This window comes from Nuphar pumila, chromosome 4 (genome assembly GCF_984573655.1).
Source record: "Nuphar pumila chromosome 4, dmNupPumi1.hap1.1, whole genome shotgun sequence".
Classification (NCBI taxonomy): domain Eukaryota; kingdom Viridiplantae; phylum Streptophyta; class Magnoliopsida; order Nymphaeales; family Nymphaeaceae; genus Nuphar; species Nuphar pumila.
In genome coordinates this window covers 442,692-468,285 of record NC_143252.1, presented here as the reverse complement: position 1 = coordinate 468,285, position 25,594 = coordinate 442,692, and the positions used below count along the sequence as shown (strand labels likewise).

Sequence of the window (25,594 nt, the reverse complement as noted above, 5' to 3'; positions counted from 1 at the left end):
GTGAAGCATATCTGAAAGGGGTCATTGATCTTTCATATGTAACCTCAGAATATCAGTTGACATACTTTTTCACCAAAGCATTGTATGTTCCACAGTTCAATTTTCTTCTTGGCAAACTCTCGGTCATCTTGCCCTAAGTTTGAGGGGGGTGTTAAATTATATTACCGAAATCTTGTAACCTTATATATTTTATATATATAAAGGATGATACATATACATATATGTATCTATCCATATATATATATATATAATATATTTTAGTCATAGGGGTAGTTTAATCATTTCCTCTATTTTTACGCATATTCTTTTTCAAGAATGTGATTGTATTTTTCTTTTCTTTCTTTTTATTTTTATTTTTTTGTTTTTTGTATTGTACCAAAAGGTACATTGGGGGGGGGGGCACTCTTGAGTGGAGCCCCTCCAAGGCTCCTTTTGGTGGCTTATAAATAGGGGTTCTCCCCTTGTAATTTCTCAGGCTTTTGGGTAAAAGCCCAAGTGATTAATAAAGTGCTTTTTTATTCTTTTATGCCTTTGTGCATTTGTGAGATTTAGTGGGTTGTGCTTTTGTGCACAAGTGTTCTAAGAGTTCTTATTGTGCATGTGTGCACGTGTTTATCATCAAGAATATTGAGGTCTTTATCATAGTATCTTGTTGAAGATACTTTTACAGTATCTTCATCCATATATGAGAAAGGTCTCTCTCTCTCTCTCTCTCTCTCTGGTCCACTGTGCTCTTGGTCACTCTGATCAGACAATTGATGTTTGTGCAGGATTCTTAATGCAGTATACAGGAAACATAACAAATAACATAATGTAATTATTTTGAGCAAAACAGATGGTACAGATTTTAACAGCCATGGAATTGAAAGTTATGTCATCAGTAAGACAACTGATCCACATCCACTCAGTAGGTAATTTGTATGACATGGAGTCTTCGTAAATCTGTATAGACAAATCCCAGGATACAAATGGTTAGCAAATTTTTATTGCCTTAAGGACAGCATGAACAGGTTCAAAATTGTGACCAATTCCTACTCCCTGGTGGGCAGGGGGGACCTCAAGGGTTTTACCAACTGGAAGCCAGCCAATGTGTGGTCAGTCTGGTAGGGGGGGGGGGGGGGGGGGGGTGTTCCTTTGGATTATCCGAAAAAAAAAGTGGCCACCATACATAAAAAAAAAGAAAAGCACTTGATCTAGCTGAGAAATTTCATGGATAAAGCTGTTGATACATAGATATAGAGATTTTTATGTAGTTTTTTCAGTAAGACTGGTATGGGGGTATGGTACATGAGTAAAAATGGAGTATCCGTGTAAATAGTCCAACACCTTGCATTAGCCAAGTAACTTTGGACTTTGGAGTCCACACACAGAGGTTAGAGGTTTATACTCAGCATGCTATATACAATCCATATATTGTAGAAAGGAGTTGCAAACATTAGCCAACAGTCCCTCCCTTCTACATATGAAGTTGGAACTTGTTACGACAATTATGCTGATTTACAAATTCTTCTACATATGAAGTCATAATATGTTCAGAACTAGAAGTCCAAAACATGTCAAACATATGTATAGTGCAGTAACATTTAATAATCAACAAATTATATAGTTGAACTTTGCACACTTTTGACCATGTATGTTGATCACAAGACTGGATCATAAAACAGATGAAATGGGTCAGGCCTGGTGCAAAACCCAATTTGCATACACTCATAGGTATCTTGTACTAGCATCCACAACAGCCTGGTAGAAGAACCTGTGTTACATAGCTGCCAATACGCATTCAAACTATCTAACTCGAATATGTTACGACACATAGAAAGCAAGAAATCATGATCATCACATTCATTACTAGAGACTTACCTTAAGATTTGTATCCTTCCTTGCCCTGCGATATTCATCAATGAACTTGGACTCATCACCCAACAGTTCACTAAAGAATTTTTCAGCTGTACAAGGGAATTCCTCCTAAAACAAAGAAAAGTAAAGTAAAAAGCCACAATGTTGGCAAAGGACAGAAATTGTAAGATGCAATAGCTTGAATCCATACATTAACTATACCAACTAAGACTTCCTCTTTAATGAATGGCTGGGACTGTTCATCCTTCGGTAGATCACCATCCAAAGCCTCATTCACATATCTACTGCTTCCAACGGAGCTACTATGAGCCCTTAATGCAGAGTGTGCCCTCTCCTACATTTCATGCAAAATAAAATACTTTACTTTTGATTTCTGCTCTGAATAAGCTTATGGATCATCATTGACAATAATCTAGGTTTTGATTTATGATCTGAATAAGCTTAAGAATCATCATTGGCAATCAACAACTTCAATAAAACAATAAACCAAGCAATGTATTTCAAAGGGAAAAACAGAACTTGTGATCCAATCTAGAGAACTCAAATGTAAAAATTGATCATTAGTTGCAACTCCAGTCACCTACCTGTCCAGCATGGGCACCACATGACGAGAACTAAAACAATGCACCACTAAGTTTATGAATGTGAATGGTGCATCAATGTTATCATGCACTTCATGAAAATAATACAACAAAAATCTCTAAACAATGCCCTAATAAATGCAAAATAAATGGATATCTCACATATTTGAACCAGTTTAAAATATATTAACAAAATGATAGACTAAAAATTTTCATTTAATAAGATCAAGTTCAGGTCTTGAAATCATAGCATCATGCAACAAGAATTGAGATAATATGTCACTAAGTTCACAAATGTAAATGTTAATCAATATCAGCCCGCACAGCATGAAAATAAACACAAAAAGAAAAAAAGAAAGTCTCTAAACAATGCTCTATTAAATTTTCATAACATCAACTTCAGGTTATCAGATCCTCTTTTCTCCCAAAGTGAGCTTAGAAATCCTACATGATCATCCTTCTTGTAATGTTACAAATGGCAAAGGAAATCTACTTTATTAGTTGATGATGCACAATAGCTGTCAGTATCAAATGAACTCAAATTTAAGTGTGATTGTTAGACTGGTTTATATATGAGGATGAATAGTCATCTTGGGTGCTAGGTCACAAATGTCTCAGGGACAGCGTAGATTTAAAATAGATGGCATGTTGATCAGATCCAGTCTATGGTTTCCAATTAGACTCTTCTTTCTACAAATTCATAATTCAGCTGATGAATTTATTCATTCTCATGCAATTGCTTACACTTCGACTAAAGTAATTTATCCTATTTAGCTTCTATCTTTTGTTTTTGTTTTTTTTATTTACCCACCATGTAACTTTTAGATCCCAATTTTTCTCTCTGAAACACTTTTTGAAGATTAGTTCTAAATGTTATGATCCTAGGATTGTATACTAATTACAAATTACAAAGAGATGGAAGTCCATCATCACATGTAAGTTCTTAATTGGGCAAGTCTCTTGACATATAAATTCTTGAAGGTTAATGACATTCTATGCAAAAAAAAGAACCAATGAAGGTACGCCTGTAAGGAATGGTGTGTTCATGTCATGATGTTATTTGTCTAGTACTTAAGGGTATATTAGTTATTTGTTGTGCTTTATGTAATCTAGTCACGTTGTGTTTCTATTGAGGGTAGACATGTTTTTTGTCTAATCCTAATGTAAAAATATAAATAGTGGCTGAATGAGAATTGAATCCTCAACAGAATTTGTGGGGATTAACTGCACTTCATCTTCCCTCTCCCTTCACTCTCATGTCATCTTTGAACCTGGTGTGACACAAATTTTGATGGTATTAGAGCAAGATTCCTTGCCAAAGTAAGTCCTAATTGGATTCAAGCTCTCAATACTCTTCTTTCTTTCTCTTCTCTTTTTTCCTTTTCCTCTTCTTTCTTTCCTCTTTTCCTCCCTATCTTGCCTATTTTCTTCTCTCTTCTTTTCTCTCTCTGTTTCTCATTTCAATCTGTTTAAACTGTTAACAGATTTGATTTTCAGTTTGGATATAAAATCTGTTAACAGATCTGTGTTTTTGCTTTAGACAGATTTTATCTTAATTGTATTGGGATCAGACCTGATCTGTGTCATTGATTCAAGGATCTGTTACCTACCTTGATCAAGTTTCCCCATCTGCTGAATTTTTACATCGTCTTCTTATCTATTTTGTTGTGCCTCTCTCTCTCACTCATATATATATATATATATATATATATATATTCTTCTTCAATTGCAAAGGTTTTTCTGTTCACCAGATCTGAAACATTTGTCTTGGAATCTGAAAATATTGTTCTTGATTATCCTATGAGTTGTGAACACATTGTTCTTGTGATTGTTGCTTATTGGGTGCTATGATTGTTATTGATAGCATCCATACACTGTTCTTGTCTCCTTATCTGATTCAGGTTGTCAGCACAAATAATAATAATAATAATAACACATAAATAAATAAATTAGCGCCTATTTTGAGTAGTTGGTTTCTCTAATCTGGTCATTGATTTCTTGATCTAGTTATTGTTAGAATCCTCTGTAGAACCTGTATTGAGAGAAAGAGAGAAGAATAGAAGAAGAGGGGCTGCGGCTGTCATGATTTCAATCAATGAAATTGTGACCTAAAGACATATATTTATATGTTTTGGTATACAGAATGGATCCAGAACTGGTATAATATCTAGACCCAGAATACAATGTACACTAGAACCCATATGGACCCAGGTCGGGTATATGATACAACTTTTTCACCTCCCCTCAAGTTGATCATGGTTTTGAACCATAAACAACTTGCCTTTAAGCATCCAAAAGCGATCTTTTGTCAAGCCCTTTGTAAAAATGTTTGCAACTTGTCTTTCAGTATTAACAAATTCAGTCTCGATTCTTCAACTTTTTGTCTCACAAAATGTTGGTCGATTTCAATATGCTTAGCGCGACTGTGATGTACTGGATTGAATGACATATTGAGAGCACTTTGATTGTCACACAACAAGGTAGACGAAGAGATCGTTTCTCCCACTTCAGTTAGTAAATGCCTGACCCATGTGACTTCGGCAGTAGCGACAGCCATGGATCTATACTCAGCTTCAGTGCTTGATCTAGCAACAGCATTTTGTTTTCGACTACTCCAAGAGACTAAGTTTCTTCCAATAAAGACACAATATCCTGACGTAGACCTTCGTTCATCAGGATCTCCAGCCCAGATTGCATCACAATATACAGTAAGTTCATGCACATCCTTGCCAGACGACTGTAAAGAATATATCAACTCATCTCCAATGGTCCCTTTCAGATATCTAAGTATCCTCTTAACCGTGTCCATATGTCCAGTACGTGGTGCATGCATAAATTGAGACACTTGATTGACTGAATAAACAATATCAGGTCGAGTAAAAGTGAGATATTGCAACATCCCTATTAGACTGTGGTACCTGGTGGGGTCCTCACACAGGTCTCCATCATGAGTACTTAATTTTTGGTGAAGCACACTTGGAGTTGTTAAAGGTTTGCAGTCTTTCATACCTGCCTTGCTGAGAACATCGAACGTATACTTGTGTTAAGTGAGAGTCAAGCCATGAGCCTGGCTATCGACTTCTATACCAAGAAAATAGTGCAAGGCCCCAAAATCTTTCATTTTGAACCTCTGACCTAATAGGTTTTTCACTTCTTTGATATGATCTTTAGAGTTTCCTGTGATAACAATATCATCAACATAAATTAACAATAGAGTGATCACATTCTGACTTCTAAAAATGAATAATGAGTGATCTAGTAGAGAGCGTGAAAATCTATGCTTTTGAATCTCAAGGGAAAAGCTGTCAAACCAAGAGCGAGAGGCTTGTTTTAGGCTATAGATAGCTCTTTTTAGCCTACACACATGTGTTTTACAATTTTGCTCTTGATATCCAAGGGGTTGTTCCATGTAGACTTCCTCCTTCAAATCCTCATGCAAGAATGCATTTTTTACATCAAGCTGACTCAATTTCCATCCATGTTCAACAGCCAAGGAAAGAATAATTTGAATTGTTCTCATTCGCACCACAAGGCTGAAGGTCTCATCATAGTCTTGCCCTGCTTCTTGAGTGAACCCTTTGCCACCAGTCTTGCCTTGTATCGTTTAATGGTCCCATCTGGTTTACACTGTATTTTGTAGACCCATTTGTATCCGACAACATTTTTGTCAGGTGGTCTGGGAACGATTTCCCAGGTTCCACATTCATGTAAGGCTTGCATTTCATCATTCATGGCTTCTACCCATTTGGTAGAAATGGTTGCCTTATAGTACATAATAGGTTTATCTTCCTTATTCAGGACAGTTAAAAAGAGCTGAAAATCCAAGGAGAAATTGTTATAGCTGACCCACCTATCAATAGGATGTCGCATGCGATTGGATCTTCTGACCTCAAGAGTATGAGAGGAAGTAGGTGCAACTGCTGAGGTGTGATTTGAAAGGTCTAGCATTGTCGTTCTCTGTCTAGTATAGCAAATGCCCTTGTATCTGCCCGGTACAGTTGGTATTTTTTCCCAATTCTGTGATCCCGATGTGCCAATAGTCTCAGGCATTTCTTCTTTCTGCCGCCCACAACCTGGTGAACAGACTTCATTGGAACTAGCAAAAAGTTCTGAATTCAGCCAAGGGTAATAAACTTCGGTGGTGGTAGGGGACATATCCGTTGTTCCAGCTTTGTGATCAAAATTTTGTTCATTAAAGATAACATTTCTTGAGATTCTGATACGTCTGTTGGCGGGATCATAACACCTATATCCTTTATAGTAGTCTGCATATCCCACAAATTTACACTTCTGAGCCTTGTCCTGAAACTTGTTTCTCAGAGACCGATCAATGTGCACATAACAAACACATCCGAAGGCACGCAAATCATGATAACTAGGATGAGCTCCAAAAAGACAGTAATAAGGAGACTTATTTTTCAGAACAACCATAGGCAATCTATTTATCACATATACGGCAGAATGAAAAGCTTCTGTCCATAGATTGATGGTAAGATTGCTGACATGGAGCATACTCATGGCACTTTCAACGATATGCTTGTGTTTTCGCTCAGCAATCCTATTTTATTGAGGGGTGTGTGGACAGGACACCCTTCTTCCTATCCAATTATTTTGAAGAAAAGAAATAAAGTCACTAGATGAGAACTTCCCACCTCCATCACATTGGAAGAATTGAATGGACTCAGAGAATTGATTTTTTACTAAGGAAAGAAAAATTTGAAACAAAAGAAAAACTTCTGACTTATTTTTTATGAAATATATCCAGGTGTATCGAGAGTAGCTATCAACAAAGATTAGGTAGTATCTGCTTCCAGATCCAGAGGCAACTAGGGTAGGTCCCCATACATCAGAACATATTACCTCAAAAGGCTTTGAAGCTCTCTTATTAATAGAGTGAAAAGGCAATACATGACTTTTGCATAAAAGACAACTAGAACACTTCTGACTTTTCTCATCCACATTGAGACTTTCGTTTAGAATGAGATTATTAGAAACAAGTTTCTCAATAAAATGACTCCCACAATGTCCTAATCGACTGTGTCATAAGAAAGGCTTATTACATTCAGAAATACTAAAAACATTTGCTGAAGAGAAGAAACATGACTCTAATGAAGACTTCGAATCTAGATGAGTAGGGCGGACGGGATGACATGGAGCTTCTTCAAAGACATACATATTGCCTTGTCTCTTTCCTTCAGCGAATGTTTCCCTCGTGCGAAGGTCCTTGACCTACACAAAGAAGGGAGTGAATTCGACTGAAGCATGATTATTATCAACAAGTTTAGAAACAGAGACAATATTTTTCTTGATATTGGGAGCATGAAGGACATTAGAAAATTCAAAAGTAGAACATGACATGGGAATGACAGATTTTCCAACATGGGAAATAGGATGGTAGGATCCATCTACAGTGACAATTTTACTTTTGCCAAAATAAGGAATAGGTTTATAAAGTTTATCTGCATCGCTAGTCACGTGAGTAGCTGCCCCTGAGTCAACAAACCAGGTGCCTTGATCATTCTGCTTTAATTTCAATTCTGACAAGGCGAATATCAACAAATCTCTAATCTCTCCATTGTCTCTGATATTGTTGGACTTTCTTTTTTGTTCTGTCTGTGGAGTCTTTCCTTTATTTTCAGGATTGTGCCAACAATTCGCCATGATATGCCCCCTTTTGTTACAAAGGAAGCAAGTGGGAATAGATCTTTGTCCCTGAGCATGAGTCAACATATTTGAGGTGGGAAGCAATCCACGTCCTCCGTGTCCATTTCGCCCTTGTCCCCCTTGCCCTCGTCCTCAACCATAAGTCACCCCTGTGGCAAAAACTTCTTAGGAATTTGTATGAGCATGAGTTTCTTCAGAAAATCCCTTCAAAGTCATTTCATACTGAATTAATTTAGCTCGCAACTCATCAAAAGTAGGAAGGGCAGGTAGACACAGTAGTGAAGTGACGATCATATTATAGTCGGATCCCAATCCACTCAGAGTTTGTTGCACCATATCACTGTCACTCACCGCATATCCTATAACTGCAAGTTGGTCTATGATAGTCTTCATCTTGTTTAGATGTTCCATGATGGTCATGGAATCTTTTCTCAGCAGCTGAAATTCCCTCTTGAGAAAAACCATTCTCGCCTGTGAAACTTGCGAATACGTCTGAACTAATCTCTCCCAAAGTTGCAGGGTTGTACAATTGTCAAGGATTGCAACAAGAACTTCTTGAGACAAGGTAGAAGTGACGTATGCAACTACTGATTGATCTTTCCTTTCCTAGTTGAGGTATTCTGCATTTTTGACATACACAATTGAACTTGCCCCTTTATCATCTTTCTCTTCTCTCGTAACAAATTCTAGCGGGACTGGAGTGGTTCCATCTAGGTGACCTAAAAGACCTTGGCTCCTTATAAAAGGAATGATTTATCTCTTCCAAATCAAGAAGTTTGAGGTGGTTAACTTTTCGAAAACAAATTGATTGAGAAAACTCGAAGAAAGACTCGATTGAGAAGAATGAGAATGCATGAAGAAAGAAAATTTAACAAGGGAATTCACAAAGTGCTCAGTCCACTGCCAGAGAAGTTTGTTGATCGCCCTTTTTTTTTGAGAAGCTGAGTAACCTTCAAAAACTGGCAATCAGAGACTGTCAGATTTAAAGGGGGCCAGATCTCCAGATCTAAGTTTTCCCTTCCACCTTTTTTTTTATAAGATTTGAGATTAATGCAATAAAACTCCTCACACGTTGAACAAAATTTGAAACTAACTGTATTTTCAGACAAAACGCAATGTGAATACCAGCTGTGACAGCGAGAAGAAATAGACGGCAAGGGGAGACACTTGAAGAAATAAGAATCAGATTGAAAAACTGTTGTCACACAGCAAATCTGGATAGCAAAAAAAAAGAACTTAATATTTCATATCTGACCCAACTTCACAGCCAGATCTGAATATTCGAGTCCAAGTGAGAAAGAAGAAGGGATGCGCAGAGGCTACAGATCTGGTGCACCAGATCTGAATATACCAGACGAAGAAGAAGGTGGGTCGACTTTAGCGATTCACGTGAAACAGAAGATTCACGTGAAACGAGTCCCCCCCCCCTTTTTTTTTGACACACGGGATTTACGTGAACAAAGGATTCACGTAAACTCCTCACAGGTGAATTTAGGGATTCACGTGAGACGTGAATCCACCAGAAAAGAACTAGAGAAGAAATGAAGAAATGAGAGATAAAGAAGGAACAAAACTGAAGAAGACAAGAGATGAAGGAATCTTCAAACCTTTGATCGGACGCACCTTTTGGAAGCCTCTTCAACCCCTAGATGGATCTCGGCTTTGATACCATGTTAGAATCCTCTGTAGAACCTGTATTGAGAGAAAGAGAGAAGAATAGAAGAAGAGGGGCTGCGGCTGTCACGATTTCAATCAATGAAATCGTGACCTAAAGACATATATTTATATGTTTTGGTATACAGAATGGATCCGGGTCTGGTATAATATCTAGACCCAGAATACAATGTACACTAGAACCCATATGGACCCGGGTCGGGTATATGATACAACTTTTTCAGTTATCATTGTTTCTTTCTTTTTGTAGAAGCAACTACTTATCAACTCATTGTTTCTTTCTCGGCTTGTCCCTGAAAAACTGACGTCTTCCAATTTTCTAATATGGAAGCATCAAATCACCCCATTCATTGAGAGCTTGAATTTGATGGGACATCTGGACAACTTTGATCTGATTCCCCCCAAGTTCATTTCAGAGATGAAAGGGGAAGGAGAGAGTGTTAAGACAGTTTCCACAGCCAATGAACTTGGGGGGAATCAGATCAAAGTTGGGATGTGGGCAAAGTGGGATGTGGGCGAAATTGGCAAAATAATCGAAGAGGAGTAAGAGGTCGAGGCAGGAATAATTGGACAGGTAGAAGATGCATTCTTCCCCTCCCACAAATTGTGACGCCAAATGCTCCACAAGCTGGTCAAAACAACAACCAACAAAGGAACATGGTTCAGTGTCAACTCTACAAGAAAAGAGGGCATACTGCAGACAGTTGTTGGGATTTACCAGCATATGGCATTCCATCCAATGCAAAGAAGGTGGATTACAATGATAATTATGTTCAGGCACATGAGAACCACGTGAAACAAGAGCAGCAAGGATAACAAAATAATGAGGTTTTGGCTGCCATCTTTGAAGGTTTAAAGTTGGACCAGCATACGCCTTAAGGAGAATGGTATATAGATTCCACGGCCAGCATGAAAAGAAGGCATCGTTATCTTCATTGTGTATGTCTGACCCGATCCATTTATGTAATGGATCGGGTCCAGATCCAGTTCATGTATTGTAAATTAACACTCTGTAAAGGAGTATTTTCGTACCCTAGTGTTTTACACTTTTAATATAAATAGAATGAGAAGGCAGTCACGATAGACTGAGCCTTCTTTCCTCTGGAATATCTCTCTCTCTCTCTCTCTCTCTCTCTCTCTCTCTCTCTCTCTTCCCTTCTCTCACTGTCGATAATAGGGTTTCCTTCTTTCATGGTATCAGAGCCAAAATCTGGGAGCGAATCACAGTGTGAATCTGCGTGAATCCATCAGCGTCAACAACGTGGATTTATCAGCCGTGAATCTGCGTGAAGAAAGCCCCAACATGAATCTGCGTGGTATTGTGAACCTCAAAGACCCAACGTGAATCTGTGTGAAGAAAGACCCAGCGTGCATCTCAAAGCCACGTGATCCTATCAGCCGTGAACCTCAAAGAATCACAGCATCAATCTGTGTGCCTTTCATTCCAGTGTGAATTTGGACCTATCAGCCGTGAATCTCAAAGAATCACAGCATCAATCTGTGTGCCTTTCATCCCAGCGTGAATCTGGACCTATCAGCCGTGAATCTCAAAGAAACACAGCGTCAATTTGTGTGCTTCTATCAGCAAAATTTGTGTCCTGTGTCTAATTAAATCAGGTTCCCCTTTCCTTTGTGAAAATTCGATCCTCTTTCGATCTGTGGTTTAATTCCTGCTGTTTTCTTGTTGCTTTTCCTACATTTAATCTATGTTTTTCCTACTACCTGCTAATCATTGTTAATCTGTCTCTCTTGATCTGTGATTTCCTCACTGCTGTTTTTCCCTGCATTTAATATGTGTTTCCCTGCTACCTACCAATCACTGTCAATCTGTGATTTCCTTCTCTACTGATCTGTATTTTTTTTTTGTTGGTTCTAAAGAGAACTGCCTGCTGAGTATCACGTGCTAACAGCCATCTGTTTTTTTTTTCTTTATCTGAAATTTTTTCTATTAGCCGAGCAGTGTTCTGTTAGCCGAGCCCTTTGTTTCTCATACCTAAGTGTCAATTCCAAGATATTCACCAAATGGATTTTACTCACGGGCAATCATGTTTGTCCTCAAGTTTTCTCGGTCAACTAGTCTCTGAAAAACTGAATAACTGCAATTTCTTAACCTGGAAAAGACAGATTATTCCGTTTATAAAAAGTCAGGACCTCTCTGGTCATCTGGATGGATCGGTCCCACCGCCTCCAGAATTTCTTTTGCAAGAAAAGGTGGACGATAAAGGAGAACAATCTGTTGTTCTTCACAAGAATCCAGAATATGTTGCTTGGATGAAGAAGGATCAATCGCTAGTGGCATATATCACCTCAACTCTTTCACAGGAGGTCCTTATTGCTCTTCCTGATGATTGTTCGGCAAAGGAACTGTGGGATACGTTAGTTCAAACATATTCACAAATTTCTGAGGCAAGAATTATGTTTCTTAAGCGAGAATTTCAAATGCTGAAGAAAGATTCCATGTCTATTATGGAATACCTGAATAAAATGAAAGGCATCACAGATCAGTTGGTTGTTGTTGGGTGTCTTGTCAGTGAAAAAGATAAAGTACAACAAACCTTGAGTGGATTGGGGCCAGATTATCATGTTATGACGACAACCTTACTATGTTTACCAGAACTTCCAAAGTTTGAAGATCTTTGTGCAAAATTATTGCACTATGAGATGAATCTGAAAGGTTCCTCTGAAGCCTCTCATGGGAATTCCGGAACACAAGATGTGCTGGCTATGGGAATGAGTTATGGTCGAGGTAGAGGAAGTTCTTTTCGAGGAAAAGGAGGACAAGGGAGAAATAACTATGGAGGTCGAGGCATACTTCCAACACCCCATGTCCAGGGACAAAGACCCATTCCCACCTGTTTCCTATGCAACAAGAAAGGGCACATTAAAGCGAACTGTTGGTTTAATCCTCAAAACAAAGGGAAAGCTCCACAAGCAGAGGCTAGAAAGGATGGAGAAGTAAAAGAGTTGCTGTTGGCAGCCTTGGCAGGATTGAATATGAAACAAAATGACAAAGGAATTTGGTATGTCGACTCCGGAGCAGCTACTCATGTTACAGGTGATGTAGGTAAATTCTTGACTCTTACACCTTATGTTGGAAAGAATAGCATTGTCGCAGGAGATGGATCACATCATGCCATCTCACATACTGGAAATGCCATTATACACATGTCAAAGTCCTCCCTTAAACTTCCAAGTGTCATCCATGCTCCTAATATTCAAAAGAACATTGTTTCTGTCTCAAAACTTGTTGATGATGCTAATGCTTCAGTTGAATTTACTCTCTCTTCTGTTTATGTCAAGGATCTTCGCACGAGGAGGATATTCGCTGAAGGAAAACGATGGGGCAACATGTACATCTTCCAAGAAGATCCTTCCTTCATTCATTCCAACTATTCATCCTTGAAGCCTCACCAATGTCAAGTTTTTTATTCTGATTTTATATTTAATGTTTCTGAAAGTAATAAGCCAAGACTTTGGCATAGTCGTCTTGGCCATTGTGGTCGCCATTTTATTGAAAAACTTGTCATGAATAATCTTATTCCTAAGTCCAGTCTGCGTTCAGAAGTCGTTGATACAAAATGTTCTAGCTGTCATCTATGTAAGAGTCATGTTTTACCTTTTGCTTCCATTAATAAAAGAGCTTCAAGGCCATTTGAGGTCATTTGTTCAGATGTCTGGGGTCCTGCTCCAATTACTTCTTTTTCTGGCAGTAAATACTATTTTATTTTCATTGATAGTTACTCACGTTATACTTGGATATTCTTTATGAAGCACAAATCAGAAGTTTTTGGATTGTTCCAGAAATTTCACTCTTTCGTTCAAAATCATTTCTCTACCAACATTCTTAATTTCCAGTGTGATGGAGGAGGTGAATTCTCCTCGAGTGATTTTGTTAACTTTCTTCAACATAATGGGATAAAGAGAAGAGTGTCTTGCCCTCATACACCTCAACAAAATGGGATTGCTGAGAGGAAGCATCGACATATTGTTGAGACTGCAATGAGCATGATGCACGGGAGCAATCTCCCTATATCATTATGGACTGAAGCCTTCCATTCCACAGTTCATGTGATAAATCGCTTGCCCATGAATATCTTAGAAAATAAGTCACCATACTTCTCTCTTTTTGGCATACAACCTGATTATCATGAATTACGTGTGTTTGGGTCTGTTTGTTATGTGCACATTGATAGATCACTCAGGCACAAGTTCCAAGATAAGGCTTTGAAATGCAGGTTTATAGGATATGCAGAAGATTACAAAGGGTACAGGTGTTATGATCCCCTGAGTAAGCGTGTCAAAATATCAAGGAATGTTATTTTCGATGAAATGAACTTTGCTGATCAGGATAATAATTCAACTATGGTGGATACCGATAACTCAAGCTCCAGCATTGAGGTATACTACCCATGGTTAAATTCATAACTCTTCTCCAATGGTACAGTAGACTGTCCAGAAAATTGCAGTCAGAATGAGCCACGTGAGGATTCAGCCAATGAGACTCAAACAGAGGAAACTGTCACATATGACTTGGAGCCAACAAGGTATAAGGGTATTGTGTACACTCGGTGAGAGAAAGAACCCTCATTCATTCCTTGTATAAACACGGATCCATCTGGATCATCCGTTTCGCAGCAAATGGATATCAGAAGATCTTCACGGATTCGACATCCGCTTGACAGGTGGGTAAGTTATAAAAAAATTTCATTGGACTTTCAGTTATTCTTGACATCCATATGTAAGGAAGATGAGCCTCTTATGTTCTATCAAGTTGCGAGCTCTAGAAGATGGGTAGAAGCAATGAATGAAGAAATGGAGGCCTTACATGAATGTGGCACATGGGAGATTGTGCCTAGACCACTGAACAGAAATGTCGTTGGGTCAAAATGGGTGTACAAGATAAAATATAAACCAGATGGGAGCATCGAAAGGTACAAAGCTCGACTTGTAGCCAATGGATTCACACAAGAGGAAGGCCAAGACTTTGATGAAACTTTTAGTCCTGTAGTTAAGATGGGGACCATTCGTATTGTGTTGAGTCTAGCCATTAAACATGGATGGACATTGAGCCAGCTGGATGTAAAAAATGCTTTTCTGCACGGGGATTTAAAAAAAGAGGTCTACATGGAACAACCCACTGGATATGCAGAACGAGACGCCAAAAAATATGTATGCAAATTAAAGAGAGCACTCTATGGTTTGAAACAAGCTTCTCGTTCCTGGTTCGACAAATTTTCTCTAGAAATACAACGGCATGGTTTTTCTCGGTCTCTTCTGGATCACTAATTATTTATTCACAATGAACAAGGAGTTACTACTCTTCTGTTGATATATGTAGATGACATCATCATCACAGGGAATTGTAAAAGCCACATTGAGCAGGTGAAGAAGTTATTAAATCAGAGATTTAAGATGAAAGATTTGGGAGAGCTGCGATATTTTCTTGGGGTAGAAGTTGATAACAAAAATGACATGCTTACCCTTACTCAACACAAATATACGCTGGACATTCTCAGCAGAGCAGGCATGACAGATTGTAAGCCGTTAACATCTCCAAGTGTCATCCATCAGAAATTGAGTTCACAAGAAGGGGATATATATGGAGATCCCACTAAGTATCACAATTTAGTTGGCATGTTGCAATACCTGACTTTTACTAGACCCGACATAGTATATTTAGTTAATCAGGTATCTCAGTTTATGCATGAACCTCGTGTGTCACATATGGAGGCAGTCAAACGTATACTTCGCTACCTAAAGGGTACAGTGGGTGATGGGCTAGTATACAAAGGCAAGGAAGAATTAGATCCAGGCGGGGGCCATGAGATTGTTACTTATGCTGATGCTGATTGGGCGGGAGATCCAGACGAACGATGATCAATATCCGGTTACTGCAGCTTCATTGGGCCAAACTTGGTATCCTGGAGCAGTAGAAAACAAAAGGCGGTTGCTAGATCGAGCACTGAGGCTGAATACAAATCGATGGCCACTGCCACGGCCGAGGGTACATGGATAAGACATCTTCTGACTGAAATGGGAGAACCGATTGCTAGGTCACTGTTACTGTGTGACAATCAAAGTGCCATCAACATGTCATTCAATCCCATTTACCATAGTCGAGCAAAGCACATTGAAATAGATCAACATTTTATTAGGAAAAAGGTTGAAGACAAAGTGATTGAGCCCATGTATGTGTCAACTAAAGAACAAGTTGATGATATCCTCACTAAAGGGTTAACAAAGGATAGATTTTGGTTTTTGAAGAACAAGTTGTTCATGGTCCAACACCATGCACAACTTGAGGGAGGTTGAAAAAAAGGCATCGTTATCTTCATTGTGTATGTCTGACCCGATCCATTTATGTAATGGATCGGGTCCAGATCCAGTTCATGTATTGTAAATTAACACTCTGTAAAGGGGTATTTTCGTACCCTAGTGTTTTACACTTTTAATATAAATAGAATGAGAAGGCAGTCACGATAGACTGAGCCTTCTTTCCTCTGGAATCTCTCTCTCTCTCTCTCTCTCTCTCTCTCTCTCTCTCTCTCTCTCTCACTGTCGATAATAGGGTTTCCTTCTTTCAAATCATGTGACTGGCATTGCGGATATAATTTTTAATCTTCAAACTTATGAAAAACATAGCAGAATAATCATTGGAGATAGGACTCCTCACCCTATCACTCATGCAAGAAATGCCCAACTTTCATGTAAAACTAGTCATGTGTCCCTTCCAAATACCTTGTTCCTGGAATTAGAAAGAATTGCATTTCCGTATCTCAACTTTGTGATCAAACAAAAGCTTATGTTGTTTTTACTCTTGTGCATGTGAAGGATCTTCGCATAAGAAAAACGTATGTCGAAGGAGTAAGATGCGAAAGTCTTTAAGTTATCAAGGAAGTTTATGGTAGTCCATCCGATTCAAGTTCATCCAACTCAAGTCCACTAGGAAGTTCAGAGTCCAAGTTGTTGATTTCGCAATTCAAGTCCAGCCAAAGGGATGTTGATTTATGGCATCGTCGCTTGGCACAGTGCAGTATTCCTTTCTTGAAGTCATTGTCAAATAAAGGAGTTTTGTCAAAAGAGTCTTGTAATAATGAGTTGGTGAATGAAAATTTGAGTTTAAGTTGTCAAATATGTAAAAGTCACCAACTTCCTTTCCAATATTTCAATAAAAGAGCTTTCTTTCCATTTGAGATCATGCATTTTGATGTTTGGGGGCCTGCGCCTAAGGTTTCATTTGTAATGAAATGGTGGTCTTCCACAAATGCGCAAACAACTCACAAATATGTGTCTATTGGAGACACTACAAGCATAACCCTTGAAAGGGTATAAATGGAAGAACACTTGAAATAAATAATAATTTATTCATACACTAAAAATGCTTAAGAAGCATTGCTTTACAAGGGAGGGGTTCACCCCTATCTATAAAAGAGGTAGAGGAGGAGAGGAAGAGCTTTTCCTAAGAGTCATTGGACCTAGTCCAACAGCTATAGGAATGGTCAAGATCCAACGAGATCTTGACCATCTAGTTCAAAGTGAACTATAAAAAAAATAAAAACAAAGAAAATAAAAAATAAAAAATAAAAAGAAATAAAATATATATATATATATATAATGTTAAGATTAATTGACCGTTTGAGGTTTTAAGCTTAAGGTTTCTTAAAAGTAGGTTATTTGATATTTCGTATATAAGGAGGGACTTGTATGTAAATTTTAATTTTTGGCTTCCCTCTATTTAACTTAGAGGAGATTAGCCCTAATATGAAGGTTAACAAGTTTTCTCCTCTCTCTCTCTCTCTCTCTCCAACTCATTGAAGTTTCCACATGGTATCAGAGCTATGGATCTCGAGAACGTGAGCACGTGATCGATCTACACCAAAAACAAAAAAAAAGGGCTCGAAAAAAATTCATAAATAGGTGTGCTTATTTTTGTTCTCCTTCTAATTGCATAGATCTGATCACAGATCTGTAATCAGATCTAAAGGTTACGGTGACAGCGTGTCAACTAGATCGGGTTGAGGCAGAGTTGGGTGGTACGAGCAGATCAAGGATCTCGAAGTCGAGAAAAAAAAATTCTTTTGTTGTCTTGCCGTAAATCATGTTTCGTGGGAGCAGTTGTTGATATTTTTTTTTAGGCTGGTGGGATTTTTGTGTCGTGTGTAGTTGCTCATATCAGATCATGAACAAAATAATCTTATCCTTGGATGTCGTGTTTGACGCTGCTCTGTTTTTCTCAGATCTACGTTTCTGATCTGATTTTTCCATTGTTTCTGATGAAGGTTGAATAACCTAATGAAGTCGTGAAATAGGTTGTCGTGTGATCGTGAAACATGCTATTTTATGCTCTGCTGGCGTGAATTTGTTTCTGATGTGGTGAAAGAGTCTTGTGTGGTCGTGGAATTGACTGAAGCATGATCATAAAGCATGTTGTTCCTGTGTCAGCTGGCACGTGGTTGATGAACATCCCAGATTCAAAAATCTGAGTGATTAAGAGAGTGAATCTAATTTTTTTCTTTATTGCAACTATATTAGCATCAAATATCTCTCATGTCTTGTTAGTACTATTCATTATGGGTGAAGCTTCGAAATTTGATTCCAAAAATGAGGCTATTGAGGAATATAAGGCATTTGCAAATCCCTTCTCGTATGGTTCTGTGAGATTGAATGAAACAAACTATGCCAGGGGGTCCAGAACTTTTATGATGTCGGTATCTGGACATCGTAGAAAACATATTTTGTTGGAAACTGAACCAAATGAAAAGGTGGGAAAATATATTCCTTGGGACGAAGATAATGACATCGTTATGTCATAGATCATGAATAGTGTCGAACCTCATATTGCAGATGGTCTAATTTACTATAATACAGCCAAACAGATGTAGGACAATCTTCGAGATACGTATTCTCAAGAGACTAATGTGAGTCGTATCCTGCAAGTCGAACAAGAGATATATAATTTGCAGTAAGGAGATCAGACCTTGACCCAGTATTATGCCTCCGTCAAAGCAGCGTTTGAAAGACTCAATGCCCACAGGCCTCTTTGTTGTTCGCAGCAAAAGGATCATCAAGAACAGACTATGGTTGCTCGGTTTCTCACAGGTTTATCTTCAGAATTCTCTGTTGCAAAAGTCCAAATGTTGACTGGATCCGATGTACCTACTCTTGTTGATGCATACAATCGTCTGAGTAGACTTGTGATTTCCCTTCCACACTCTCACCCTATGTCCCAGTCATATGCTCTAGTTGTCTCATCTGGTTATGGACGTGGAAATATTCAGAATATTAGAGGACGAGGTCGTGGAAGAGGTATGGGAGGCAGAGGCAAAGTTCAATGTACTTTCTGTGGAAAATCTGGACATTTAGAAGATCATTGTTGGAATAAGCATGGACGGCCAACCTCTTCTGCATCAAAGCCTAATGTTCTCAAAGCTAATGTTACTACACTAGAGGTAGCAAATGATAATACTTCTGCAACTGACAGTATCACCCTTAGTCGAGCAGAATATGATGAGCTGATAGCTCGTCGTCCTTTAAGCTCCTCTTCTCCTGTAGCTGGTGTGGCCTACTCAACAGGGGATCATCTTCATTTGAATGATAGTAAGTGGATTATTGACTCTGGTGCATCCAGACATCTGTGTGGGAATTCAAACCATATATTGCCTTTCTTGTTCTCTCCGTAGTTGTTCACCATGGATGGAGTTTGTGTCAATTAGATGTGAAAAATGCATTTCTATATGAGGATCTATCTGAGACAGTATCATGCAACAACCTTCTGGATTCGAGGTTGAGGGGGAGTGTCATAAGGTGTGCAGATTAAGAAAGGCAATATATGGTTTGAAACAAAGTCCGTGTGTATGCTTTCAAAAGTTGTTTGAAGTGATGTCAAGTTTTGGCTTTAATAGGTCGGCGGCAGACCATACATTATTTATTAAGAAAACTAACTCAGGTCTTGTTATGGTGGCATATGCGGATGACATCATCCTTACAGGAGATAATATGAAAGATACTGAAGCTACAAAGACTCATCTTCAAAAACATTTTGTTACAAAAGACCTTGGTTCACTTAGATATTTTCTGGGTATAGAAGTTGCCAGGAGCCGTGAAGGGGTGGTTTTGTCACAACGGAAGTACGTTCTTGACTTATTAAAAGAGACTGGAATGTTGGGAGCTAAACCAGCAAATATTCCCATGGATCATAAAGTTCAGTTGTTTGAAGAAGGGTCGAAACTTGTTGATAGCAAAAGTTATCGCTCACTGGTAGGGAAGCTACTATATATAACTGTAACCAGACCTGATATTGCTTTAGCTGTAAGCAAGGTTAGCCAATTTATGGACAAACCAACTAAGGTACACTGGAATGCAACAATAATGATACTCAGGTACTTAAAATCTTCTCCTGGAAAAAGGTTATTATTCAAAAAAGGTGGAACCCTGGAGATAGTGGCTTACTCTGATGGTGACTATGCAGGATCTGTAGTGGATAGAAAATTTACCACAAGATTCTGTGTGTTTATGGGAGATAACCTAATTTCATGGAGAAGTAAGAAGCAAAATGTGGTTGCTAGGTCGAGTGTAGAATCAGAATATAGGGCTATGGCCGAAACAGTTGTTGAATTAACGTGGGTTCGAACTGTTCTAAATGATCTTCAGGTCAAGGTTTCATCTCCTATGATAATGATGTGTGATAACAAGGCAGCCATGTATATAGCGAACAATCCAGTTTTTCATGAGAGGACAAAACATATTGAGGTTGATTGCCACTACGTAAGAGATATGGTTCAAGCTTGTCATATCGCTACCAGATATCTAAAGTCGGAGGACCAAGTTGCAGATATGTTTACAAAGCCTCTTGCTAGACCCAGTTTCTCAAAATGTTGTGACAAGCTGAGCATGATTGATATCTATGCTCCAGCTTGAGGGGAAGTGTTAAGATTAATTGACCGTGTGAGGTTTTAAGCTTAAGGTTTCTTAAAAGTAGGTTATTTGATATTTCGTATATAAGGAGGGACTTGTATGTAAATTTTAATTTTTGGCTTCCCTCTATTTATCTTAGAGGAGATTAGCCCTAATATGAAGGTTAACGAGTTTTCTCCTCTCTCAGCCGACTTCTCTCTCTCTCTCTCTGCCTCGGTTCCTGTGCAACTCATTGAAGTTTTCACATATAATATATATATATATATATATTATATTTGTATTTACATGTTATATTTTAACACTCACCCTTAAACTTACGGTACAATGAGCGAAAGTTTGTCTAAGAGAAAGTGAAATCGGGGAACAACAAGAGGCTTTGTGAAGAAATCTGCTAATTGATATTCGGATGTAACATATGGCAGATCAATGGTTCCATGTAAGTATTCCTCTCTAACATAGTGACAGTCCATCTCAATGTGTTTGGTGCACTCATGGAACGTTCGGTTGCTTGCAATGTAGATGGCACTTTTGTTGATAAAGTACATTTTTGAAGCTTGTGTCGCTTCAGCTCCCATATCTGCTAGCAATCGTCTGAGCCAAACAACTGATAAAATTTCATCTGCACCTGCATTAAGAGAGAAAACAGAGAAAGAGAGAGAGAGACGAGAAGAGAAAACCAAAAGTGGGCAACTGCGGCTGTCACGATTTCTGCATATCAAAAATCGTGACCTAATGCCTTGTATAAATGCACGTAAGTGTACATGGGTCGGTCGGGTCTAATGTAATATCCGAACCCAAAAAAATACACTACACTTAAAATTTTACACTAATACATAAAATGGAATGAACTCGGGTCTGGTATAGGATCCAGACCCGAAACACTATACACCTTTTTCACCCCCCCTCAAGTTGATCATGGTTATGAACCATGCACAACTTGCCTTTGAGCATCCAAAAATGATCCTTTGTTAATCCTTTCGTAAATAGGTCTGCAACTTGTTGTTTAGTATTGACGAACTCAGGCTCAATCTCTTTTTCTTCAACTTTTTGTCTCACAAAGTGTTGGTCAATCTCAATGTGCTTAGCATGACTGTGATGTACTGGATTTAATGACATGTTAATAGCACTTTGGTTGTCACATAGCAAGGTAGTATGGGAGATCTTTTTTCCTACTTCAGTCAGTAGATGTCTGATCCAGGTGACTTCAGCAGTAGCAGCAGCCATAGATCAATACTCAGCCTCAGTACTTGATCTAGCGATAGTTTTTTGTTTTCTACTGCTCCAAAAGACTAAATTTCTTTCAATGAAGAGACAATATCCTGATGTAGATCTTCGTTTATCAGGATCCCCAGCCCAGTCTGCATCACAATATACAGTGAGTCCATGCTCATCTTTGCCATATGACTGTGGTGAGTATGTCAATCCATCCCCAATAGTCCCTTTCAGATATCTAAGGATCCTCTTGATAGCTTCCATATGTGGCGCATGCATAAATTAAGATACTTGATTGACTGAATAAACAATATCGGGTCTAGTGAAGGTCAGATACTGTAACATTCCTATTATGCTTCGATACCTGGTGGGGTCATCACACAAATCTCCATCATGAGCGCTAAGTTTTTTATGAAGCACACTCGGAGTTCCCAGAGGTTTGCAGTCTTTCATGCCTGCCTTGCTGAGAACGTCTACGGTGTACTTGTGCTGAGTGAGTGTCAAGCCATGAGCCTGATTATCAACTTCTACACCAAGAAAATAGCGCAGAGCTCCAAGATCTTTCATTTTGATCCTCTGACCTAGTAAGTCTTTCACTTCTTGGATGTGGACCACAGAGTTTCCTGTGATAACAATATCATCAACATAAATTAATAACAGAGTGATCACAGTCTGGCTTCTGAAAAAGAACAATGAGCGGTCCAGCATGGAACGCGAAAATCCATGTTTCTGAATCTCTAGTGAGAAGCTATCAAACCAAGAGCGAGATGCTTGCTTCAGACCATAGATAGCTCTCTTTAACCTGCACACATGGGTTTTACAATTTTGTTCTTGATATCCAGGGAGTTGCTCCATATACACTTCCTCCTTCAAGTCCCCATGCAAGAAGGCATTCTTTATATCAAGCTGACTTAACTTCCACCCATGTTCAACAGCCAGAGAGATAATAATCCGAATTGTTCTCATTCTTACAACCGGACTAAAAGTCTCATCATAGTCTTGCCATGCTTCTTGAGTGAATCCTTTTGCCACGAGCCTTGCCTTGTATCGCTCAATAGTTCCATCTGGCTTGTACTTTATCTTGTAGACCCATTTACATCCGAAAACTTTTTGTTAGGCGGTCTGGGAACAACTTCCCAAGTTACACATTCATGCAAAGCTTGCATTTCATCATTCATTGCTTCTACCCACTTGGTAGAAGTGCTTGCCTGGTAGTACATAGTGGGCTCATCTTCTTTGTTGAGAGCAGTTAAAAACAGCTCAAGATCCAAGGAGAAGTTGTTATAGCTAACCTACCTGTCAATGGGATGTCGTATGCGGCTCGTGTTAAAATGTAAATTGTAATATATATATATATATATATATATATATATATATATATATATATATATATATATATTATTTAATATTATTATATTTTCTTTTATTATTTTCTTTTTCTATTTTTCTTTATTTTCTTTTTTAGGGAACTTGACTGTGCAAATAGTTGTTGGACTGTAGCTATAATAAATGTTGTTGGACTGTAGTCCAACAGCTATATTAAGAGACGTTGGAATCCAACGTCTCTTTTGGAGAGCTCAAAATGAGCTCTCCTCTCTCTTCCACTTTTTTGTATATATAGGGGTGAACCCCTTCAATGTAAATAACGATGCTTCTTAAGCATTTTGTTCATGAATAAAGTATTATTTATTTTTCAAGTGTTCTTCCTTTTATACCCTTTCAAGAGTCATGCTTGTAGTGTCTCCAATAGACACTTGTTTGTGAGTTATTTGTGCATTTGTTGAAGACCACCATTTCATTACATGGTATCATAGCTACGAAATCCTTAGATCTTGAAGTGCTTCCGCCTTGATTTCCGTGCCACATTTACAAAAGGTGTTTCATCACCTTGTTCTTGGCTCAAGAAGATTTGTTTGAAGAAAGGCGAACTTGTGCTAAAAAAAATTGGTTTTGTATCCTCTCTTATTCCTTTGTCTACTCTTTTTCTTTTCTTTTTATTTTTCTCTCTCTCTCTCTCATCCTATTTATTCCTCTCTTACCCTTGTAAAAGATGGATGACAATGATAAGATCACCATCATTCATATGAAGCTAAATGATACTAACTATGTAATGTGGGCTTCGATTATGAAGCACCACATTTGGGGAAAAGGTTTATGGGGTATAGTGGATGGTTCCGATTTGGAACCTAAACTATCTCTTACCAAGAAAGAGGGTGATAGTAAGGCGTTAGCCACTTATGAAAAGAAATGGAAAGAAAGGAGGATAGGGCATGCAAAAATTATGTCATGGCTCATCAATAGCATAGACATTAAAAAATGCTCTAGTCTAGCTAAGTTTGAGCATGCCGATAAGGCTTGGGAATACCTCAAAAACATGTATTCCCTTAAAGATATTGCACATGTATGCAATTTACAAGATAAAGTTCGGACAATGACTCAAAAAGGTAAAACTATTCGAGAATATTATAATGAGTTGTCCGAACTTTGGAAAGAGTTGGCTCTTCTTGAGCCCAAAGGGCATTGTGCCGAAGATATCGAGCTTCGCCAAAAGCAACTCGATATGGAACATTTCTATCAATTTATGAATGGTCTAAGGCCGGAGTTTGAATCCACCAAATCGACTCTTTTACATCGTGAAAAAATTACTTCTATTGTTGATACTATAGAAGAGCTCACTATGGAGGAAAATAGACTTAGAAAAAGTACTCCAAAAGTTGATGATGACTCCGTTTTAGCTGTATCTAGACCGAGGAATCATACTCGTACTTACAAGTCGCCTCATTTTGGAAGGCAAAACAGCGACTTTGATAAAAGAAAAGTTATTTGTCATCATTGTCATGAACCGGGGCACTATAGGCCTCAATGTCCAAAGTTAAAAAGAAGAGAAGAAAAAAGAGTTGCATTTGTTGAATCTGAGTCAAAAGATCAAGATGCACCTGTGTCTATGACTCAACTGATGGAGATCCTTCAACCTCTTCTCAAAGGGGTATCCTCCTCAACCGAAGCCTCAACTGGAGCGGCAGTTGCATCTTTCTCCGGTCCAAGTAACTTTCCTTGGCTTTTAGATTCTGGTGCTTCTTTTCATATGACCCCAAATGTTAATAGTCTATCCGAATGTCTTAAAAATAACTCAAGTGTGTCAAAGGTTTTTACAGCTGAGGGCACATCTCTTGAAGTAAAAGGAATATGATGTTTTGAAAATCTTCACAAATCCAAAAGATTTTTTATCCCAGAAGTTAGATATATCCCTAAACTTAATTTGAATCTCTTATCTGTCTCGCAAATATTTGATTATGGATGTAATATCTCCTTCTCTTCTCATGGTTGTTGGGTACATGATCGCCAGTCAGAGAAGCTGATTGGGGAAGGCCATAGAGAAGGAGGACTTTATTACATGGACTTTTTGGAATTACCCAAGAATGCATTTTGTTATAATATTTAGAAAATAGAATTGGATGCACTAGAAAAGGCCAATACTTGGACGATACAAGATATCCCTCCGGGTAAGAAACCTATAGGTTGTAAGTGGGTATACAAAGTCAAAACCAAAAGTGATGGGACCCTGGAAAGATATAAGGCTCGTTTAATAGCAAAAGGATATGCCCAAGAGTATGGCATCGATTATGAAGAAACATTTGCTCCTGTGGCCCGTATGACCACTGTTAGAACTTTAATAGCCTTGGCCTCCATTA

General features: G+C 38.4%; 1 protein-coding gene across 2 annotated transcripts in view; it reads right to left on the bottom strand.

Annotated features, from left to right (window-relative positions):
- Nucleotides 1-25,594, bottom strand: part of LOC149838998 (BAG-associated GRAM protein 1-like) — a 186,278-nt gene that overhangs the window by 60,133 nt on the left and 100,551 nt on the right. For both annotated transcript variants that reach the window (XM_090002195.1, XM_090002194.1), the window contains exons 12-13: nt 2,048-2,191; nt 1,861-1,965 (exon numbers count right to left, since the gene is read on the bottom strand). In XM_090002195.1, the coding sequence (XP_089858321.1) occupies nt 1,861-1,965; nt 2,048-2,191 (249 nt within the window). The remainder of the gene's footprint in view (nt 1-1,860; nt 1,966-2,047; nt 2,192-25,594) is intronic.